This window comes from Mustela nigripes, chromosome 4, assembly GCF_022355385.1.
Source record: "Mustela nigripes isolate SB6536 chromosome 4, MUSNIG.SB6536, whole genome shotgun sequence".
NCBI classification, from domain to species: Eukaryota; Metazoa; Chordata; class Mammalia; order Carnivora; family Mustelidae; genus Mustela; species Mustela nigripes.
Genome location: NC_081560.1, coordinates 1,200,344 through 1,219,319, shown reverse-complemented (window position 1 = coordinate 1,219,319; position 18,976 = coordinate 1,200,344). Strand labels below are relative to the sequence as shown.

Below are 18,976 nucleotides of genomic sequence, written 5' to 3'. Positions count from 1 at the left end.
GCCTTCTTAAGAAGAAAAAAATCAGAGTTTTAAATCAGAAGCCGGCATTTACGGAGCCCGGGTTGCCGCTACCCGGCTGGGCCCGCTGATGTTAATTCTCATGCAAAGAGGGGCCAGAGGTCAGTGTCTGTTATTTGTTCTGGAAAAGCTTGTAGGATTTTCACTGAACTCAGTGACCCTTTGGGGGCATTCTTGTTTGTGTGGGATCAGAGACAAACCCGGAGAGGAACACTGAGCAGGCATTTTCTGAACCCTGGGCACATTTCCTCCGGCTCGCGGTGCCAGGCTTGGGGGGTGCTCCGTAGGACCCTCTCTCTGCCTCCCCGGCACCTCCCTACCCCACCTGCGCCCCCAGGGGCAAAGAACGGCCTGGCCTGAGAACACCGGGGCCTCTGGTCTGCACAGTCCTCCCCGCCAGTGCCCCGCAGCCGGAGGGGACTTCATGCTCCCTGTCTTGGGGTAACCCTGTCACCGGGCCCTCGGGGGCTGAGTCACCTGCTGGCCTGACCCACAGGTGGTGGCCGGGAGGGGTCTGTGCTGCCTCCCCCTTGGCACAGAGGCAGCCCGAGCTCTCCCTCTCTGGCCCTCTCCCCGCAGGAGGGTGCCGGCGGGTCCGAGGGGCCGTCCCACAGCCTCAGCGGAGGACCTGGGCCTGGGACGCGGGAGAACGCCGGCCGCCCAGCCCCCATCTTCCTCAGAGCCCAGAGCAGCGCAGTGACGCTGCCTTCCCGGAGGGCCGAGGCAGAATGGGGCAGTTCGGGATCCTGAAGGCCACTGAGCCGAGCACCGAGCCCGTGTTGTGGAGAAGCCCGAGCCCGGCTTCCTGTTGCTTCCCGCCTCGGCCACACGGCCACCAGAGGCCTGCGGCCACGGAGAGGGCGGGGAGAAGGAACTTTCCTTCCAAGAGGCGATGCGTTTATTCCAGAATGATGAAAAAGCAGTTGGGGTGACAGTTACATTTGTTGCCCCAATATGAATGTTTATTGAGCCGTGGCTGGTCGGACCCAGGCATCCCGAAGACTCAGAGAATCGATCAATGGGCCGATCACCCAGAGCCCTTCCAGGCCGCGCGTGGGTGCGGCGCCCGTCCGTCCTCTCTTCCTCTTGCGGGAACGCATGGATGTGGTGGTTCCGGACTCTTGGGCGCTAATTTGTTTATGTATTTATTTATTTTAAAGATTTCATTCACTCATGTGAGAGAGAACTTGCACACAAGCAGGGGAGGGAGCAGCAGGCTCCCCACTGCTCGACACGGGGGAGCCCGACACGGGGCTCGGTGCGGGCACTTGTTTTAGTGAGAATGAAGGTGCCCACCTGTTCTGTTCAGGGCCCTGCCCAGAGGCGGTAATTGGTAAGAGCGACTGTCGTGGAATTTAAAGGCAGCCAGAGAGAAAAGCCCAGAGGGCTGGGCTTCCCTGTGTCTGTCCCTTGTGGGTGGTGTAAGACGGGGGTTCGCTGGGGGAGGCAGGCGAACCCCAGGGAGGGGGGATGGTGGGGGCGACTCTGTTTCCTACGGCACCTGTCTGCCTCCCCTGCCCTGCAGACCAGGCTCCCAGCAGGCCACCACTCTGGGGCAGGGGCGGGCCTGGGAGTGGGGGCAGTGCAGGGCTGGGGGGGATTTGGGGGCAGTCCTGGGGTTCCCGGGCGACTGCTCTGGCTCAAGGGCTCACGTGTTGGATGTGCGGGGTCGTGTGGGTTCGGAGCATCTAACACAGACGGCCCGTGGGAAAATGATGTTGGAAGAAATCAGCTTCGTGCCTGTAGTTTCTGTTCGTGAGAACAAGGACACAAACGAAGGTCAGGGACAGTTCACCTGGCCTCTGAGCGCGGCTCTTCTGCACCCGGAGGGGTGACCCACCAGCTCAGGGGGTGTGTGTCAGGCAGAGGAGAGCCACGCGGCTTTAGCTCCGGGGGTCAGTTCGCATCCCAATCCCGGTGGTTTCTGTGTGGGCTTGAGCAGATGCCCAGGCCACCTGAACCCCGTCTGCAGACCCCTCGCACCTCTCCTGCTGGGCAGCTTCCTGCAGCGGGAGTCCGCGCCCTTGCTCCCCTGGTTGTGTCCCCTGTGGGAGCAGAATTCCGTTTGGGATCGGGGCCAGGCATACGAGGTGCGTTGTTGGGAGGGGGTGTGTGCGCTGGACAGCTTTCTCCTCAGTCGTCCAGGGCCGACCCACCCCGGGGGTCCCGTCCGCATCTCCTAAGCGAGGAGGCAGTTCCCACCTGAGACTATCAGGACGCTGTCTTTAACCGGACTGGAACCAAAGCGACGCTGAAAGAGAAGAAGGTATTCACATGTTTACTGACCTCCCGTAGGAATTATTTTGAATAATTTAACATTTTTTATGTTTTATTCTTTAAAGTTTTTTTAAATATCCTAAACTGTTGAAATGTTTAAAACCAAAGATCCACTGAACGGCCGTACTGCCGTCTCCTCCGGTTCCTTCCTTCCGAAGAGCCCCCAGACTGTTTTCCTGCCTGTGGGGTGGGGACGTTTTGGGACGTCCAGGTAGGGGTTTGGCCTCACAGCCGGGCCCCGTGTCTCCCGTGGCCACACCGGGCGCTCCCCCACCGCGGTCCGGCCCGGCCCACTCCCGGGACCAGCTGGAAGCACCCAGGCGGTGCCCAGCCTGTGCCCACCGAGGTGCCATCTCTAGCTATGGCCGCAGCGTGCCGCCCGCTTCTCAGCGGTGCCTCCCAGAGCCCGTGCCTGCCAGAGCCAAGGGAGCCGGCCGCCCTGGCTGTCCCGTGCCCAGCCCCTGGGGGATCCGCCTCCGTCCCCTGCCCCGTGAGGGTGGTGGGGCCGGCGTGTGGGCTGCGGGCAACATGGCAGAGACTTTTCTCTGTGTCGTCTGGTTTGCTAGCCCCGTCTGTCTGTCCGTCTGTCCGTGCATCCATCCATCCATCCATTCAACCATTGTTCCCCAAGCGCTGGCACCTCTGGGTGAATTCAGACAAAGCCCTTCCTCCCCGGTCAGTGGCTGGGAGCACGTGTGTGAGTGAGCCCTGGGCACGATCACAGCCCTCAGCTCGACCGGGAGGGGCTGTGGCTTCTCAGCTGCTGGGCCCAGGGCTGACCACACCTGGATGGCCATGGAGCCCTGGTGTCTGCTGAGGCCCCTCTCCCTGGTGTGTTCCCGTGGGTTCCTGCGTGGCGGTCCCTCTGTGTGTGTCCCTCGGCCCTTTACGCATCTACTGAGCGCTTGCTGTGTACAGGCCGCTGGCTGGTGGTGGGTTCTTGGGGTTCTAGCTTGTGACACGGGACAGGATTGGGAAGCAGCCGGGCAGAGGGGAGGTGGGAGAGCCCCTCTGTGTGCAGACCTCTGTGTGGGTCCGGGGGGCTTTCTGTCACCGCCTCCGAGCTCAGGGCCGTGCTGTGTGTGGGCTCGAGACGGCACCTCAGTTTCCCGACCACCGCCGTCCCCGTGCACACCGGCCGTGCCCTTCACGGGGTCACATCAGTTTTGCGGGTGACAGGACACCAGGTAAAGGTGCTCTGGGGACCCATCTGGATGCTCTGAGTCGTGTCCGTTACTTTAATTTCTTAAGGTATTTAAATTTTTTTTATTAAATTAGACAAAATTAACCTCTGCAGATGTTACCTCTTCTTGATTTGGTGAGCAAGTGTTTCTCAGAGAAAGGCGGAGGCCAGCCGGTCCCATGCAGGCCGATATGACCGTGACCTCCCAGGGCTGGCGTGCGAGTCAGCGCAGCTCTCCCCACTGTGAGCTGTGGGACAGGGGGTGGCCGGGCTCTGCCCCTGTGCCCAGCTCGGACGATGTTGGCCTCTGCCGTCCCGGTGGCCAGGTGGGGCGTCCCTAGAAGGAATGTACTAACTGGGCCGTGGACTCGTGGCCTCATCCAAATGTGGCGCGTGTGCGACCCGGCGGAGCCACGCCGTGTGGTCACAGCCCGAGAGCCCATGTCTGTCTTTCTAAGGCTCCGTGTCTGTGTGTCTCTCCCTACCTAGACACACGGTGCTTGATTTTAACAAAGCTCATTCAGCTCGTGGGCATCAACTTGCAAAGTGCCCCAGCGACCTTGGCTCCAAGTGCTTCTAGTTCTTGGGAGAAGCAGGAAGATTCCGTCTGCTTCTCTCTTGCTCTTGGGGGGGGCACTGCCACTTGGGGGATGGGGGGCAGTGGGGGGCTGTTGGGCAGGAGACCCGGGGCTCCCCGCATCCTCCAGCACATTTAGGGCTGCCGGCCGCCCCCTGGCTCACGCTGGGCCATGCTGGCCGGCGTCCGTGGGCCCCGGCCTGCTCAAGGGCAGCTGGGGCGTGGGCCAGCGCTAGGCCCGGTTGAACGTCAGAGGGTCCCCTGAAGACTCCATCTCGTGGCTTTACCCGCGTGTGTCTGTCCCGTCCTCGCTCACAGCCGTTGTGAACGCTGCGTTGTGTCTCGTGGGACAGCCCGCCCCCCACTGCCCCATGTGGCCGACCTGCCGTGTCCCTCTCCCTCCGCCCCTCCTCCTCCTCCCGGATGCAGGGCTCCCTGTGCCGGGACGCGGGAGGTGGCTTTGGGTGCGGGGGTTTCCTGACACACGGAGGGAAGGTTGACGGCCTCACCAGGGGTGTCCCCGAGTCTCCCCGAGGTCTGACGCAGGAGCGGTCAGCATCAGGGAGCCATTTCTGTAGCAGGGCGCGGGGACCACCGGTGGCCACAGAAGCAGCTCTGGAGGGAAGAGAACAGGAGCCTGCGGCGGAGGCTCAACGGGCGGCTGCGGAGGCTCGTGGGGGAGGCCAGGTCCTGCTGCGCACCTGGGCCTTCCAGCTGGAGAGCTGGGGGGTTCCCAGGGAGATGCGCACCCACGGCCCAGCCACGCGCCGGGCTTGTCCAGAGCCCAGACGGTCCGCGAGCGTCAGCGTGCGCCGGCCCTCCCCTCCGTCCTGGCGCCGGCAGAGTCCTCGCACGCGGGATCGGACGAACGCGTGGAGAGCCCGTCCACGGGCTGCCCGTCCCTGGGAGTCTGCGGATCCGCAGGGATGAGTCCAAACTCGTATCCTGCACGCCTGGCGCCCTGTTGACGGACCGGAGCCCTACGGCCCGGGGAGGGTTAGAGGCAAATATCATCGATACCTTCTTACGTATTTACTCCACAAAGTTCTGTTTTCTTCCCTTTATTTCAGCAAAATAGCTAATTACCATTTTAGATTTTTTTTTTTAATTTATTTATTTGACAGGCAGAGATCACAAGCAGGCAGAGAACCAGACAGAGAGAGAGGAGGAAGCCGGCTCCCCGCTGAGCAGAGAGCCCGATGCGGGACTCGATCTGAGGATCCTGAGATCATGACCTGAGCCGAAGGCAGAGGCTTGACCCACTGCGCCCCCCAGGTGCCCTGCTAATTACCATTTTATAACAAAAATTTTCACACACCTTACTCTGTGGACAGTATTGACCAAAAGGATTAAAATATAAAACGTGATTAGAGCTCAGTGTATCAAATGTGAATTAAAAATGTACCTTAAAGTACATGTAAAAATTAAAATACAAGGGTATTTATGTCTTCGAAAAGTTTTTCCTTCTAGATTATTAAAATTATCTGTTAAAATTAAAAGGCTCAATGCACACTAGATGAATAAATACAAGAATTTAAATGAAAATTATCAAAGTATATTTAATGTTTTATTCAGTTTTGAGCACTGCATAATTAGCTGTCCTTAGGTAAAGCTGCGAAGACCCTTCCAGTGCCGCCGGCCGCTGGCTCCACGGGGGCGGGGGGCGCCGTCTCCCCATGGGCTGCACCTGCTCACGGCCACGCTTGACAGGGAGACGGGCCGCTGTCGCCCTGGTCTCGGGGCCGCGCGCGGCTGCCACGGACCCCGCGCTGAGCCGCCGGTACCTGCCGCCGCGGTCTCTGGGAGAAGCGCTGCCCTCGCCGCTGCGTTCCCTGCACTCCCAGGGCCCGTCCTGCCGGCAGGTCGAGCTGCAGCCCCATGAGTTCGTGGGCCAGGCCGTGCGGGACTTCCCCTGGGGCCTGGGGGTGCCGGTCTCGCGAGCGTGGGTTTTGGGGTCGCAGTGCCGGCCGCCACTGACAATGTGTGTGTGAGAGACTCAGGGCGTCCGCGTGGGGCTCGGGCAGGGCTCGGGTCCGGAGGGGCACACGGAGCGTCTGAGGCCAGCAGTCCCCTTCTCCAGAACGCAGCCCGGGGACACGTGTGTGCCCGGTGTGTGCGGCTGCTCCCGGCCCCCCGGAGCCAGACCCCACACTCCAGCCCCCCTCCTTCCCGAGCGAAAGGAAGGCCAGCGTGTCTGGAGCAGCGTGAGCGACAGCAGCTGCAACTGCCTGTGACCTCGTGCCCGCGAGGGCGGATGGCAGGAGTCCTGCAGGCCAAGTCCAGCCTCGCCTCTCCCTCCCGGGGCGCAGCCACGACGGTCCCTCCCCCACACTGCTGCCGCCGCAGACGGGAGACCCCGGGAGCCCTGGGAGCCGGTCCTCGGCTGCTGGCCCAGTCAGCGAAGATCCCATCAGTGAACAGCTTCCGGTTTCCGTCTCCTGAAGTCCCCGAAGTCCCACGTCTGGGGCAGAGACACCGCATGATGTCATCCCCGACGTTCCACGCCTCCCTTTGGGACTCGATGGCGGGGTGACCCCATTCAGGTGCTCACTGGGTCACCCGGCTCCTCGCAGGGAGGGCACATGGCGGTGGCGGCCCCAGCAGCTCCCGTGCCCAGACGATGGACGACCTCAGCCCCCCCCACCCCTGCAGCCCGAGAATCTCTCCAGGTGTTGCGTGACCCGTACCACTCACTCTTGAATCGACATGACGCAGAGACCCGGTTTATGACGGGAACTCCGTGTAGGAGGCGGCGGCGCGTCTGTCTCCGGTGTATGTCGCATCTGTAAGCAACAAGCGGACGTTGCTGGTTTTCCCGTGTGAGACCTTCTCTCCTGGTCGGCTTCCACCGTGACGCGTCTCTCTCTCCTCCTCTTCATTTCTCGCATTAAATTTTGTTTTTTCACGGAGTCACTGACTGCTCTCTCTTTTAAAAGAAACAACTTTGTTCTTTCTTTCTTTAAGATCTCATTTATTTATTTGACAGGCAGAGAGGCAGGCGGGGGCGGGGGAAGCAGGCTCCCCGCTGAGCAGAGAGCCCGATGAGCCCATGTGGGGCTCCATCCCAGGACCCTGGGACCATGACCTGAGCCCAAAGCAGAGGCTTTAACCCACTGAGCCACCCAGGCGCCCCAGCTTTGTTCTTTTAATGTGTCTGGCTTTGTCCGGATGGCAGCTCCGCAGGAGACCCTCTCCCGATCCGTCCTGACCCGTGCTGGGGATCGGCACCCCCGCCGACCCCTGCGACGCCCCCGCCGACCCCTGCGGCGCCCTTCCCGAGCCTCCCCCGCGCCGCACACCCGCCCCTCCCGCTGATGGAGCAACATCTGACGTTTCCGAGAGCGGCTGTGTGGGAGATGAGTATTTTGAGAACCTGCTTGTCTAAAAATACCTGCGTCCTCTTGTCTTTCTTGACGGGTTTTCGCCCGCGAACATGTTTCAGTCGGACGAGACTTTCCCTTCGAGTGCCAGAGGCTGTCCCTGCGTGCTCCGAGCTTCCTGGATGGCACGGGGTGGGGGGGGGGGGGTCCAGGTCGCCTGCGTCCCTGCCCTCGTCCCAAGAGCTGCTGGAGTCTTTGCTCGTGGCGGTGCGAGATTGGCGGTGCTCCCGGGTGCCGCCCACTCGCTCTCGCTCTCCCTGGGACGCGGGTGCGGGACAGCCCTGCCCTCTGTTCTGGAGCGCCCACTTGCTGCGAGACGCCCCAGGCCGAATCCACTTTTCTTACCGTTTTGTCCTGCTGGAGTTCTTCGTCCCCCCGGGGAGATTGCTCAGCTTTTCCTTCCATGCTATTAAAAATTCTGCTTTTATTGTCGTGGGAATTCCTTCTTGTTCTTGGAATACTTTCTTGTTCTTTCTGTTCTGAATCGCATCCTCTGTCCCGCGGCTGCGGTGTTGCTCTTGTCTCTCTGAACACCCTCGTTATATTTACTGTGACGCTTTCTGTACGTAAAGAGCTAAACAACTCTTTCCAGAGCTTGGGCATCTTTGGACGTACTTGGATTTTAGGGGTCAGGCTCTCCAAAGCTGGCCCAGGGCGGGGCTGGGGGGATGCCCGGTGGCGTCCGTCCCACTGCGGGGTCTCCGTGTCTGCAGCTCTTCTCCCTGGGTGTGTCGAGGAGCCCGCCGGTCTTGTCTGGTGTGTGAGCTGAAGGTCCAGGGGTTCGTAACGCGGTGTGCAGGCTTTTGAGGACGGTCCCCTTTTAGCAAAGCCGTCCCCTGCCCTCGGCTGTTCCTGGCATCCCTGAGCCCAGAGACCCTGGAGCCCTCCCAAGGGCGAGCCTGTCTCCAGCTGGGCAGGAGGGTGGCGTCGTGGTCCTGTGGCCTGGGGGTCCATGGTGGTCCCCGTCTCAGGCTTGTCAGGACCGTCTCAGCGGGGAGAGCTGCCTCGGGGCCACAGCCTCGCTCCTGGGGCCGCCTGTCCTCTTGTCCCAACTGGGTCAGCTCTCCAGGTGCTTCTGGGCCTCTCACCTGTCTGCTAGGCTGGCAGGGGCTCTGGGGACCGCACCGCAGCCAGCCCCTTGCCCTTCTAGAGTTTCTGATCCTGCGGTCCCCCTGTCCTGTCTGGCCACCTCATCTCCAACTCAGAGTCGGCTCCGCGGGACCCAGCCAGGGGTCCATCCTCGTCTCAGAGTCCCAGACGGCCAGTGACGACATCCCGCACTCGCGGCACCGTTACACTACTGTACGCAGCACAGCCCACTACTCCCCATGGACCCCGTTACACGTCTGTGCACAGCACACCCTGTGCTGTACCTGTACCCCAGCACACCCATCACCCCCCACCGCAGCACGGCACCCCGCACGCGCCACTGTAACCTCCTGTGTCTGTGCTGGAACCCGCAGGACAGTCCTCGTGGAGCTCAGTGGGGTTTGGGGTGGAACCGAACACCTGTGCCCGATTCACCCTGTTTCCCCAGGATCCACCCCAGGGGATCTTGAGTGCCGTGGGTTTGGAGGCTGTGGGTCCAGGCGCTGAGGGACAGGGGACCTCGGTGGCTTGCAGACCAACGCTCAGGGGAGCTGGACAGTGGCTTCATCTTGGAGACACTGCGCTAGACCAGACTTGTGTGTGAGGGCAACACAGGGGGCATCACGGTGAGGGTGGCACGGTAGGAATGTCACAATGGGGGTGCAGGTGTCACACGAGGGGTGTCACAGTGGGGGCGTCACCACGGGGCGAGCATCACAGGGAGGACGTCACCGTGCAAGCTGGCATTTCTGCATGTGCCATGTCCCCATAAGCAAGAAGTGACACTTCCCGGGACTTGGCACCAGGTCCAGGCTCCAGAGAGCAGGCTGGAGCCGGAGAGCGGCCACAGGTGAGCCCTGTGGTGACCCACGCCTGCGGACGTGCCCTCGTGCACTGATCAGACCCAGTGCTTGAGACGCTGGGTGTGTGTCGGGGGACCCCGTCTTTCTGTCACATGTGTTCCTGGCGCCAACAGCCCAGTTCCCCCGAACTTCATCTGGTTCCGTAAGGTTAAATGCAACATCTTTTCCGTCCGGGGGCAGACTCTGAAGGCAGGTGCTCCCTCCCCTTCTCCCCGCAGAGCTCTGGCTCCGGCGACTCTGGTGACATCGACTCCGGCGCACACTGTGGAAATGCAGGGGACGAGCCAGATTTGCCCCGTTTAACCCAGGGTCACTTGAAGCCTTCGCAGGCAGGCCCTTGGCCGGACCATCTCCAGCACAGGTGGGAGCAGGTGGTCCTGGGCAGACTCCGGCATCGCCGCCGTCAGGGGCCGCTTGCTGGGGGCTCCTCTCCGAGGACCCTCGGCCCTCACCTCCATCCACGGGCAGTGACAGTGGCCAGCGCTCCACACAGGCTTGCGGTGGCCTCAGTGAGTTGGGGCTCCAGCATGGACGCCCAGCCTGGGGTCCCCGAGGCAGCACAGAGGAGCCTCCGACCGCGGGGTCGGGGAGGGCCGCCCGGCTCCAGGGGCTGCGACAGGCGGACACAGCTGTGCAAAACCACAGGGAGCACCTGCCTTATTTATTTATTTATTTGACGGAGAGAAATCACAAGTAGATGGAGAGGCAGGCAGCGAGAGGGGGGGAGGCAGGCTCCCCGCTGCGCCCCCCAGGCGCCCCCCACAGGAACTTGTTAAAGTGACGACTGTACCGGTCCCTTTTGCAGACAGTCAATGAGAAAGGGTGTTTGGGATTATGTAGATGTATATAGGTTTGTGGGGTTTTTTCTTTAAGGAGAGAGAGAGCGCACAAGCAGGGAGAAGGGAAGAGGGAAGCAGGCTCCCGTGAGCAGGGAGTCCCAAGTGGGGCTCGATCCCAGGACCCCGGCTCATGGCCTGAGCCGAAGGCAGCCGCCCAACCGGCTGATGTCCCCATTTGTCCCCGGACTCGTGTCTTAACCATGAGTGGAGACAGTTTTCCTAAAGCCCTGGGACCACTGTGCTTTGTAGCAGCAGCAGGAGCCATAGCAGTCCCAGCGGTGGGAGCAGCTGTAGTGCCGGGGCTGGGGGGCTGCGGGGGTGCGGGGCTGAGGGGCCGCGGTCACCCTCAGAACCTCTGGTGGCGGCGTCAGACCCTCTGTGTGTGTGCGTGTTTGCATGCCCATGGCCGCGGTGTTGGGGAGGGGTACCCAGCGGCACAGGGACGGTCTGATTTTCGGGGCCCCTCCCACGGATGCACTATCTGGGATAGAACAGGAGGGACGCATCTCAGTAATGAACCAAATTGCTGTGCTTGTCCCTAAACCATCGTAACCAGACATAACATCACGGTTCTGCCTGGAGCAGAGCCTTGTTGTGTGTCCTGAGACCAGCTGTCCTTGGCCGAGCCCGCACACACTCTGCTCTCCTTTCTTCTTGGGTGTGATGCGTCTGCGCCCCAAGTCACCCCGAGCACCCCGGGCGGTCTTCCTTGCAGGGCAAGGCTGGTCATGACATTTGTTTATGGGGGGCACGTCCCTGTGCGATTCTTTGAGACAAGCTGCTGTTTGTATTTGCAGTAATGGCCTCATTCATTTTCATACCCGCCCGGCTGTGCCTCTAAGGCAGCTGGAGGCGGTCTCTCAGGAGGGGGCACAGACAGGAGCCGGAGGAGCCTCTGGTGGGGGCTGGGAGCTGTGCGCTGACCCCCAGCCCCGGGGGGAGCGGGCTCGCGGCTGATTGCTTCAGGAACCTCCAGACAGGCTCCCAGCCCATTGAAATTCCAGGCATCTCCTCATACAGTTCCCACCTGTGTCATTGTCAACTGGACCTTATCATCATTTATTATGCAAAATTGAATTTTTTTGAAGCGTGAAGAATGAAGTAATTTCGTATGCAAACAGTTAAAACCCTCCTGTGTATTCTGATTACGTGCATGTTGATAAATTCACTTATGATGAGTGACAGTGTGAGATGTTGGGGTCGGGCGGTCGGTCCACGGAAGACACCGATGCAAATGATAAACCCAACGCCAGAAGTGTCCCCGGCGCGCCGTGGAGGAAACGTGCGAGATGTCAGTGTCTAGCGGCGTCTGCTAATGACTGAAAATGATTGTGCGCAATGAGCAGAGGTCTTCCTGGTGATTGAAGTGTGATCGCTCTCCGCGCTCACAGATGCCGGGGCTTGGAGGTTCCCAGTGCTCTGTGCCGACAGACACTGATGACCCTCCACCTTCTAAGTGGTGTGGGCCCCGCAGTCCTTCACCGCGCTGAGGGGGGCGGACGCTGGAACCCCTGGGTCCCTTTCCCGCCTGCCCACCGTGTCCCTGGGTGGGAGGCAGAGGCCCAGGCTGGGGGACGAGGTTTGGGTTTGGCCTTCTGGGAGTTCATGGTTCCCAGCCGCTTGCAGGGCTGGACCCCATGGCCCAGCCGCCGTGCCCCCTCACACGGTTGGTGGGGGGTGCATTCTGGATCTGCTCAGGGAGCCCGTGGGTCCGAGAGCAGGTGTCGGGGCCAGCATGGATCGTTTTGAATCAAGGGCAGCCCAAGGCCCGGCACAGGCCACTCGGACACAGGGAGGGCTGAGGCTGGGTTCCGGATGAGCGCAGAGTGAGGGTCCACACATCTGGGGTGGAAGAGCCCCCTGTGAGCCGTTTGTTGGGGCATCTAGGTGGTTACTCCTGGCAGGAAATGTGAGAATGAATGGGGCAGCTTCTCTTCCTCAAGGGGAGCAGACAGGCAAGCAAATTAAGGCAATGAAACCGGTGTCCGGGGTGGGGGCTGCTCTGCGCAAAGACCCCTGGGGTAGAGGAGCTCGAGACTGTGCAGCGTTTGGGGTAGGCTGGCCCGGGGGTCCCCCACTCATTCTGACTGTGCAGGTGCAAGTGGACCTGGGAAGTGATGTCCACGGCCCAGCCCCGGGTGTGGGAACCCGGTCTTCCCTCCACGATGGGGAGGGACTTACCGTTTCAATCATCCTGCCTGGGACAAGTTCCCGGTGGAAGCCGTGATGACAAAGAAAGGAAATGTCCCTTTTAGTGGTTCTAATGCTCCGTGTTTATAGACTGAAAATCTAATGCAAAAAACCCCAAACCCTAAAAAACTAAACACGAAGTAAATCAATGAAAACAAAGCCAGGAGTACCGGAAACACGCAGGGACAGAAGTCAGTAGGTCAGCGGGACCCTGGGAGGAGACACAAGCCACCAGTTCCCACCCCTGCTTCCCCAGCCAGAGAAGGTGAATTGCATGAAATGCGTCCTAAAGGCGAATTCTTGCAGCCTGTGGGGGTTGAACTTAACCTCCGTATGTGTGGATTAAATTTATTTGGGAACAGGACCTTTGCAGGTGTCCTCGGTCCTACTAGATGAGGTCCTACCGAGGTCCTGCAACTCACGTCCTTGGAAGAGAAAGGATATAGACCCACAGGGGACATTAGGTCACAATGGAGGCATAGGCTGGGGTGACATGCTTACGAGCCGAGGGACACCAGAGACTGGGGGTAAGGTGCGACCCTGCACTAAAGCCTAGGGGGCTCAGCCCTGCTGACACCCGATCTCGGACTTGGGGCTCTGGACAGTGGAGGCGTATTCCGGCACCTGGCCGTGGTACCTGTCACGGCAGCCCTGGGGAACGGGTGCATTGGCCCAGTGGGCCGGTTTGGGTGCCTTCCAACCAGTGAGAAGTTCGCCTCTAACGTTAAGAAATCGCTCTGCTAGGCTCTAACACAGACACGTGGTTCCCGCATGTCACGCGCACGGCTCGGTGGCGGCTGCGAGAGCTCGGTGCACCCTTGTCTCCTGGACGAGAAACTCGAACCTGCAGCCTTCAGCCCCCGCCTCCTCCCGCTGCCTCGTTCCCCCACAGCCCCGCCACGGCCTGGCCTCGTGAAGGACTGTGGTCTCCTGGTGCTCAGATGTGCTAGGGCAGGCATCTGCTCCCTGATTGTGGCGCCGCCCCTCCATCCGGACCGCGTCTCGCCCCAGCGATGCTGCCTTTCTGCCCGCGGCCTCCTGCGCGGGTCCTGTGCACCCTGGCGGGGGGGCTCACTGGGCTGGGTCCCAAGCCCATCACTTTGGGCGGTTTTCTTTAAGATGAGAAGCTTGGAAATGTGCTTGCCTTCCACGAGTGGCTTTCCTCTGTCCTCTCGTGCGCACCAGAGCGCCAGGACCCCAGCATTCCAGCACTGGGGCGCTCCTCGGGGGCATCCAGTTCCACCTCCTCTTTACGTGATAGGTGTGGCTCCTGGAGAAGCTGACCGCCTCTCCCGGGGTCCCAGGGCAGGGTGGCAGCCAGGGCCTCCTGGCGGGCCAGCTACAGGTTTGCGACTACCTGAGCTCCTGGCGGGCCAAGGTATAGGTTTGCGACTACCCCTGGAATGGCTCCTTTGAAGAGAGTCCTCGGGGTTAGAGGTGGGGCGGTGGGGGGACATGCATTCTCAGAGGAAGATAGTGGCCACCCCCGCCTTCCTCCTGGGACCACGGGCAAGTGCCTTTGCTCACAACCCAGCTCCGAGGTCGGCGGGCAGAGCCGGGGTCCCGAGGAGTCTTGGGTGAAGCGGGACGTGGAAGCTCGTGGCTTGCGTGGACTGAACATGGTCCCGGCAGTCAGAGCTGAATAAATATTTGCTGATTGATTGAACGAGTGAATGGATAATTTTAAGCCTCTGGCTCTCTGCTAATCCAGGACTCCTGGGAAATCAGTCTTTGTGAAGTTGCGATCAAAGTTGCCTCAGATCCTTCTGGAACAGGCAGGACAGAAACAATAGTTTTTAAGATGGTGGATGCCAGTGCCAGGCAGGAGGGACATGGCTTCCCACCCTTGGACACTGGCTGGCCGCCTGCTACGGGCAAGGCTGGGGTATCACCACCAAGACGGCCATCCCTCCACAGACAGTCACGGTGCAGCGGGGGTGGGGAGACATGTGGCTCTGGGCTGGGGGGTTTGAGGAGACGGTGCCCTGGGCGGTGCTGGCCGTCTGAGCGATGGGTACTTGGGTGACACTCTCCGTTTGCACTGGGCTTCCCGTTGTTCCCTCCTGGCTGTTTCACCTGTGGTTGGGGTACCGCACACCCGTCACCCCCTGCCCCGCGCTGGTGGCTCGCCTGCCGGACCCTCTGCTCTTCCGAGCCACAGCTGAGCTCCGTGGGCTTCCGTGCCAGAGCCGGAGAGCGAGTCCCACCACCCAGGGCCTGCCGTCTTCCGGAGGCCTCCACTGTCGCAGACTTTCTGTGCCCCCTTCACAAACCAAGGGTCTGTAGTTCCCGGGAATTTTAACTTCTGGGGAAACGGAGGGCTCCCCTTCCCTGCAGCCCTAGCTTACCGGTCCACTCCCGGCCGCCACTGGGAGGCCGCGCTTGTCAGGGAATGAAATAACTCAGGCCCCGTCTGTAACCACCTTAAAGCAGGGAAGAGAGAATCTGTGCAGTCACGTGGCTTGGGGGGCGCAGGGCGGGCAGGGCAGGTGCAGGGCTTTGGGGGCACAGAGGCCCGTCGCAGGGCCCCAGGCAGGGAGAGCCCAGGGGGCCTGGGCCAGCGGCTCCCACGAGGCTCCCGGGACGAACACACCAGCACCCCGTGGCCTCTCCTTTGCCAGGACCCCCCCTCCCGAGTCAGGCCGCTTTATTGTGGCAGCGGTGACCCTTTCACGGAGCCCCCAGCCCCGCGGCCCCCAGGAGAACTCCCCAAGGCTCTGGCCTGACTCCCAAGCCTCCTTCCCTAGCAAGGTCCAGGCTGCCCTTCCGCCGCCTGCGCTGCTGGAGCCCGCGGGGCCACCAACGGTTGGATTCCCCGGGACGCCGCACCGGGGAGCCGGCCTCAGGGGCGCAAACTGTGCGCACGCAGCTCGGGGTCGCCCGGAGAAGCGGCACGAGAGCCGGACAGACGCAGGCATTTCGGCCTTGCTGAGGGGCCGGGCGCCGTCCACCCTCTTCTTCGACGGCGCGTGTGTGACACTTGGGGGCGCGGGGTGGGCGCGGAGGGGAAGACCCGCCCCCGGCCGCGCGCGATCCCGCGGGGACACCCTGGGCCCCCAGCGCGCAGGCGCAAGGCCCAGCCCGGCTGCGGGGGTGGGGGGCGCGGTGTGCCCCCCGCCCCCGGCCCGGCTCCGTGAAGGGGGCGGCCAGCTGGGCCCGCGGCACCTGCGCCCCGGAGCGCCTCACCGCGGGGACCAGCGGGCGCCTCGTCCCGCCCGGCGGCCGCCCCGCCCCTGCCTGCGGGGCCACGTGCGCCCGCCCCGCTGTCGGGCCGCAGGACGGAGTTAGGTGGGCGGCCACGGGGACCCCGGCCCGGATGCCGCCCCGCGCCCCCCGCCCGCGGGGCAGACCATGAGCGAGTTGGCGACGGCCCGGGCGTGGCCTCGGCTGCAGGTGACCCGCAGAGTCCAGGGCCGCGCCGGGGTCGCAGCGTCCGCCCGGAGGGACCTGATGCGGGAGGCCGGGCGGGGTCTGGGGTCCGGGGTCCGGTCCGGTCCGTCCGCGCTTCTCACGGAAGAGGAAGGTTCAGCCGCGGGCAGGGGTCCATTTCCTGGGGCCGCAGAAGCGTCAGGCCCCCGAGGCGCTGCAGTTTCGATCCCGCACGAAGAGAAGATGCGGCCGTGAGGACGAGGACGAGCTTCCCTCCGGAGCACAACACCGCGGCGGGATGAAAACGCGTGGCCGCGCGGAGCCCACGGGGAGGGCACCGGTTCTGAAGGGCAGGGCGCCCGGACTGTGGGGCGGGAGGAGCCGTGAGCCACCCCCCCTCGGGTTGTGGGCTGGGACAGACGCGCTGGGGGAGCCACTCAGCAGCCACCAGAGACTGGCCGGGGGGCCCTGGCCGTGGGGGCCAGGCTTCCACGGGGACACAGCGGAGTCCAGTGGTGGCACCTGCCTTTTCACCTACGGGGCTCCAGGGGCCGAACCTCACTGTTCCGTTCTGTACAGTGGGAGCGAACTGGAAATGTCACCAGATGCTGACCACTCCGTCCTAGATGGACCTCCTTGTGTGTCCGGTGGATGCCACGTGCCTGCTGAGCCCAGGGGCTGTTTCTGGGCTGTTTCTGGGCTGCGAGCCGGGCGGACGGGCGTGGGGAGGCAGGGACAGCTCCGAAGGGCCCTTTGCACCGGCTGGCTGATGCGGGCAGTTTCCCCCTGAGGCGTGGGGCGGAGCTCCCTTCTGCGGGAGCTAGTCCTTGGCTGAGCAGTGGTCCACCCCTCCAGCTGCTGTTTCAGGAGCGGGGTCCAGGCCCCGTGACAAGCCATTACACGATCCATACCGTGTGTGCATCGCTCTGGTCCTCGGGCGTCCCATGATTTCTAGGTGAGACTTTTTTCCCCTTCCCGGATCTCACTAGGGAAGTCGTGTAGCCCCTCTGGGCCCTGATGTTTCCATCTGTGCACACACGTGTGTGTGCACCACGTGTACATGGGTGGACAGTCGTGTGCACGTGCACACGCGTGTGGACGTACATCTGTGTATATGCGCACCTGGTGCCCGAGGGAGGGCTGGGCATAGATGGCCTCGGAAAGATCTCCCAGACCTAAAATTCTCTGATTTCATCCGTGTTTTTCAATGAACAAACAGTGCCTGCGCCTTCTGCTCCCGGCACTGTTCTAGGAGGGTCTCCACCCTCTGAGCCCTGCTCGGCCCACCAGGCTTCCGCCGTATCTCACCCCTGCTTCCTCCCCCGACTCACGTCTGCCCAGGTGCCCTGCCCCGCGTACCTCCATCCAGAGCTCTGCCACGGCTGCCCAGGTGTGTCCCGCAGCAGACCGTCACGGGAGGGGTGAGAAGCCAGCGCCCCCGTGCATTTGCTCTGGGTCCAGGAAACCGGGGAAGGGAGGGACAGACAAACGTTCCCACTCGAGGGCGCCTGAGTCCCGCAGTGGAAGGAGTGCGGTGAGCCGCTTCTGCCCTCTCTTGGATCCTGTCTTCCACGCTGCGGTGTTCAGAGATCTGTCTCTGGTGAAGCCGGTGGAAACCGTTCGGTAAAGGCAGCCAGAGGCGATGGGAGGACCCGGGGCAAGCCTACCCCTCGTGCTTCTTGTCAAGATGCTGCCACAGCCTTCGCGCTGCTCTGGAGGATGGCCGTGCAGCCTGTGCCCGTCCAGGCCGACCTGGGGTAACATCGCGCACTTGTCCTTGTTACGAGCGTCCTCCCGTTGCAACAGTGCCCTATAGCTCCTCACCGCTCCGGGGGCACCAGTCCCAGTTTCGCCAGTGTGCTTCGGGCCCGGCCGGGACTCGGGAGGGGCAGGTGCGCCGGGGGGTTGCCCGTGTGCTCCGAACCGCCGCCCGGCCCCGGTCCCCGGACGCACACTTCTCCGGAGCCTTGAAGGGACGGAGCCTTTTGCAACAATCACGTCCCCTGAGTGACGTGGTCAGGAAACTTGTTGCTTTAGTTAAATGTACATTTTGGGTCATTGCAACTTCTTACATTTATGCTTCGTGGAGTACAAGTTTCCAAAGAACTAAAATGCAGACGGCGCTTACAAGCCAATATCCTTATGAACATGGAGAAAAATCTTCGACAAAATATTCGCAGACCAGGCCCAGCAACACAGTAACGTGGTCGTTCACTGCCATCAAGCGGGCTTCACTCCAGGGATGCCGGGACGGCTCAACAGCCACACGCCATCCAGCGCGGCGCCGCCTTAACCAGGGGAAGGGGGAGTCCTTGAAGCAGGCACAGAGCGAACACACCGCCACTAGCACAGGCCGCATACGACACCCGCACAGGCAGCGCCACCTTCGAGAGGACGGGGCGGAGACCAGGATGCCCAGACTGACCACCAGGGCCCCTGCCTCGCCTGGGGGTTGGTGGGATGCACAATGGCCTCTGGCTTCTAGAGAGACACAGAGCCCTGTCGGCTGCCCCTGGCCTGGCCCTCCGAGCGAGCGTCCCAGCTCCCTAGCTCTCCCTGCCCGGTGGCCCCGGCGGCGGCCGTGCCGGCGTGCTTGCCTGCCTCTGCAAAATGGGCCACTTTCTCTAGAGGCTGGTCAGGATTTTCTGGCAGTTTGGACTGTGCCAAAGCGTGGTTTCCATCATGTGTTTCCTGCTCAGGCTGTGCTGAGCTTCCTCAGACTATAAAATTCTGTCTTTCACTGAATGCGGGACTTGGGTGATTATTGTTTCTTCAGTTATTTTTGCCTTGTTCCTTCTCTCCTCTTTTTTCTGGGACTCCAGACCCACGAGGCTTCGACCGCGCGCTCTGGTCCCGCTGGGTCCCGAGGTTCTCTGTTGGTTTCCTGTTGCCGCAGACGGAATCACCCCAGATGGACCAGACTAGAAAGTAGGAGCCCAAACACCGTCTCTGCAGGGGTCTGTCGGGGGGTGTTTGCACAGGGCCTGGGAGGGGCACGTTGAAGTAGACCCCAGACCCCTCGCTGTCTGTTCCCTGCAGGTGCCTCCTCCTGCTGGGCTCGGAGGGCAGAGGTGGGTCCTCGTGTCCGCGCAGCTGGCCCCCGGCCCCGGGCCCCCAGGCTTTGGGGCTGTGTCCACACTCAGGCTCTGCTGGCCCCCACGCACAGGAGAGCCAACGACACACCGCAGGAA

At 62.1% G+C, this 18,976-nt stretch overlaps 1 protein-coding gene across 3 annotated transcripts in view; it reads left to right on the top strand.

Annotated features, from left to right (window-relative positions):
• Positions 1-5,374, top strand: part of DNAJB6 (DnaJ heat shock protein family (Hsp40) member B6) — an 84,735-nt gene extending 79,361 nt beyond the window's left edge. For 2 of the 3 annotated variants that reach the window (XM_059396001.1, XM_059396000.1), the window contains exon 10: positions 5,180-5,374. In XM_059396001.1, coding sequence (XP_059251984.1) covers positions 5,180-5,289 — 110 coding nt within the window. In that variant the 3' untranslated portion in view covers positions 5,290-5,374. The remainder of the gene's footprint in view (positions 1-5,179) is intronic. The other variant, XR_009403706.1, reaches the window with a different exon arrangement.
• The last annotated feature ends 13,602 nt before the right edge of the window (positions 5,375-18,976 follow it).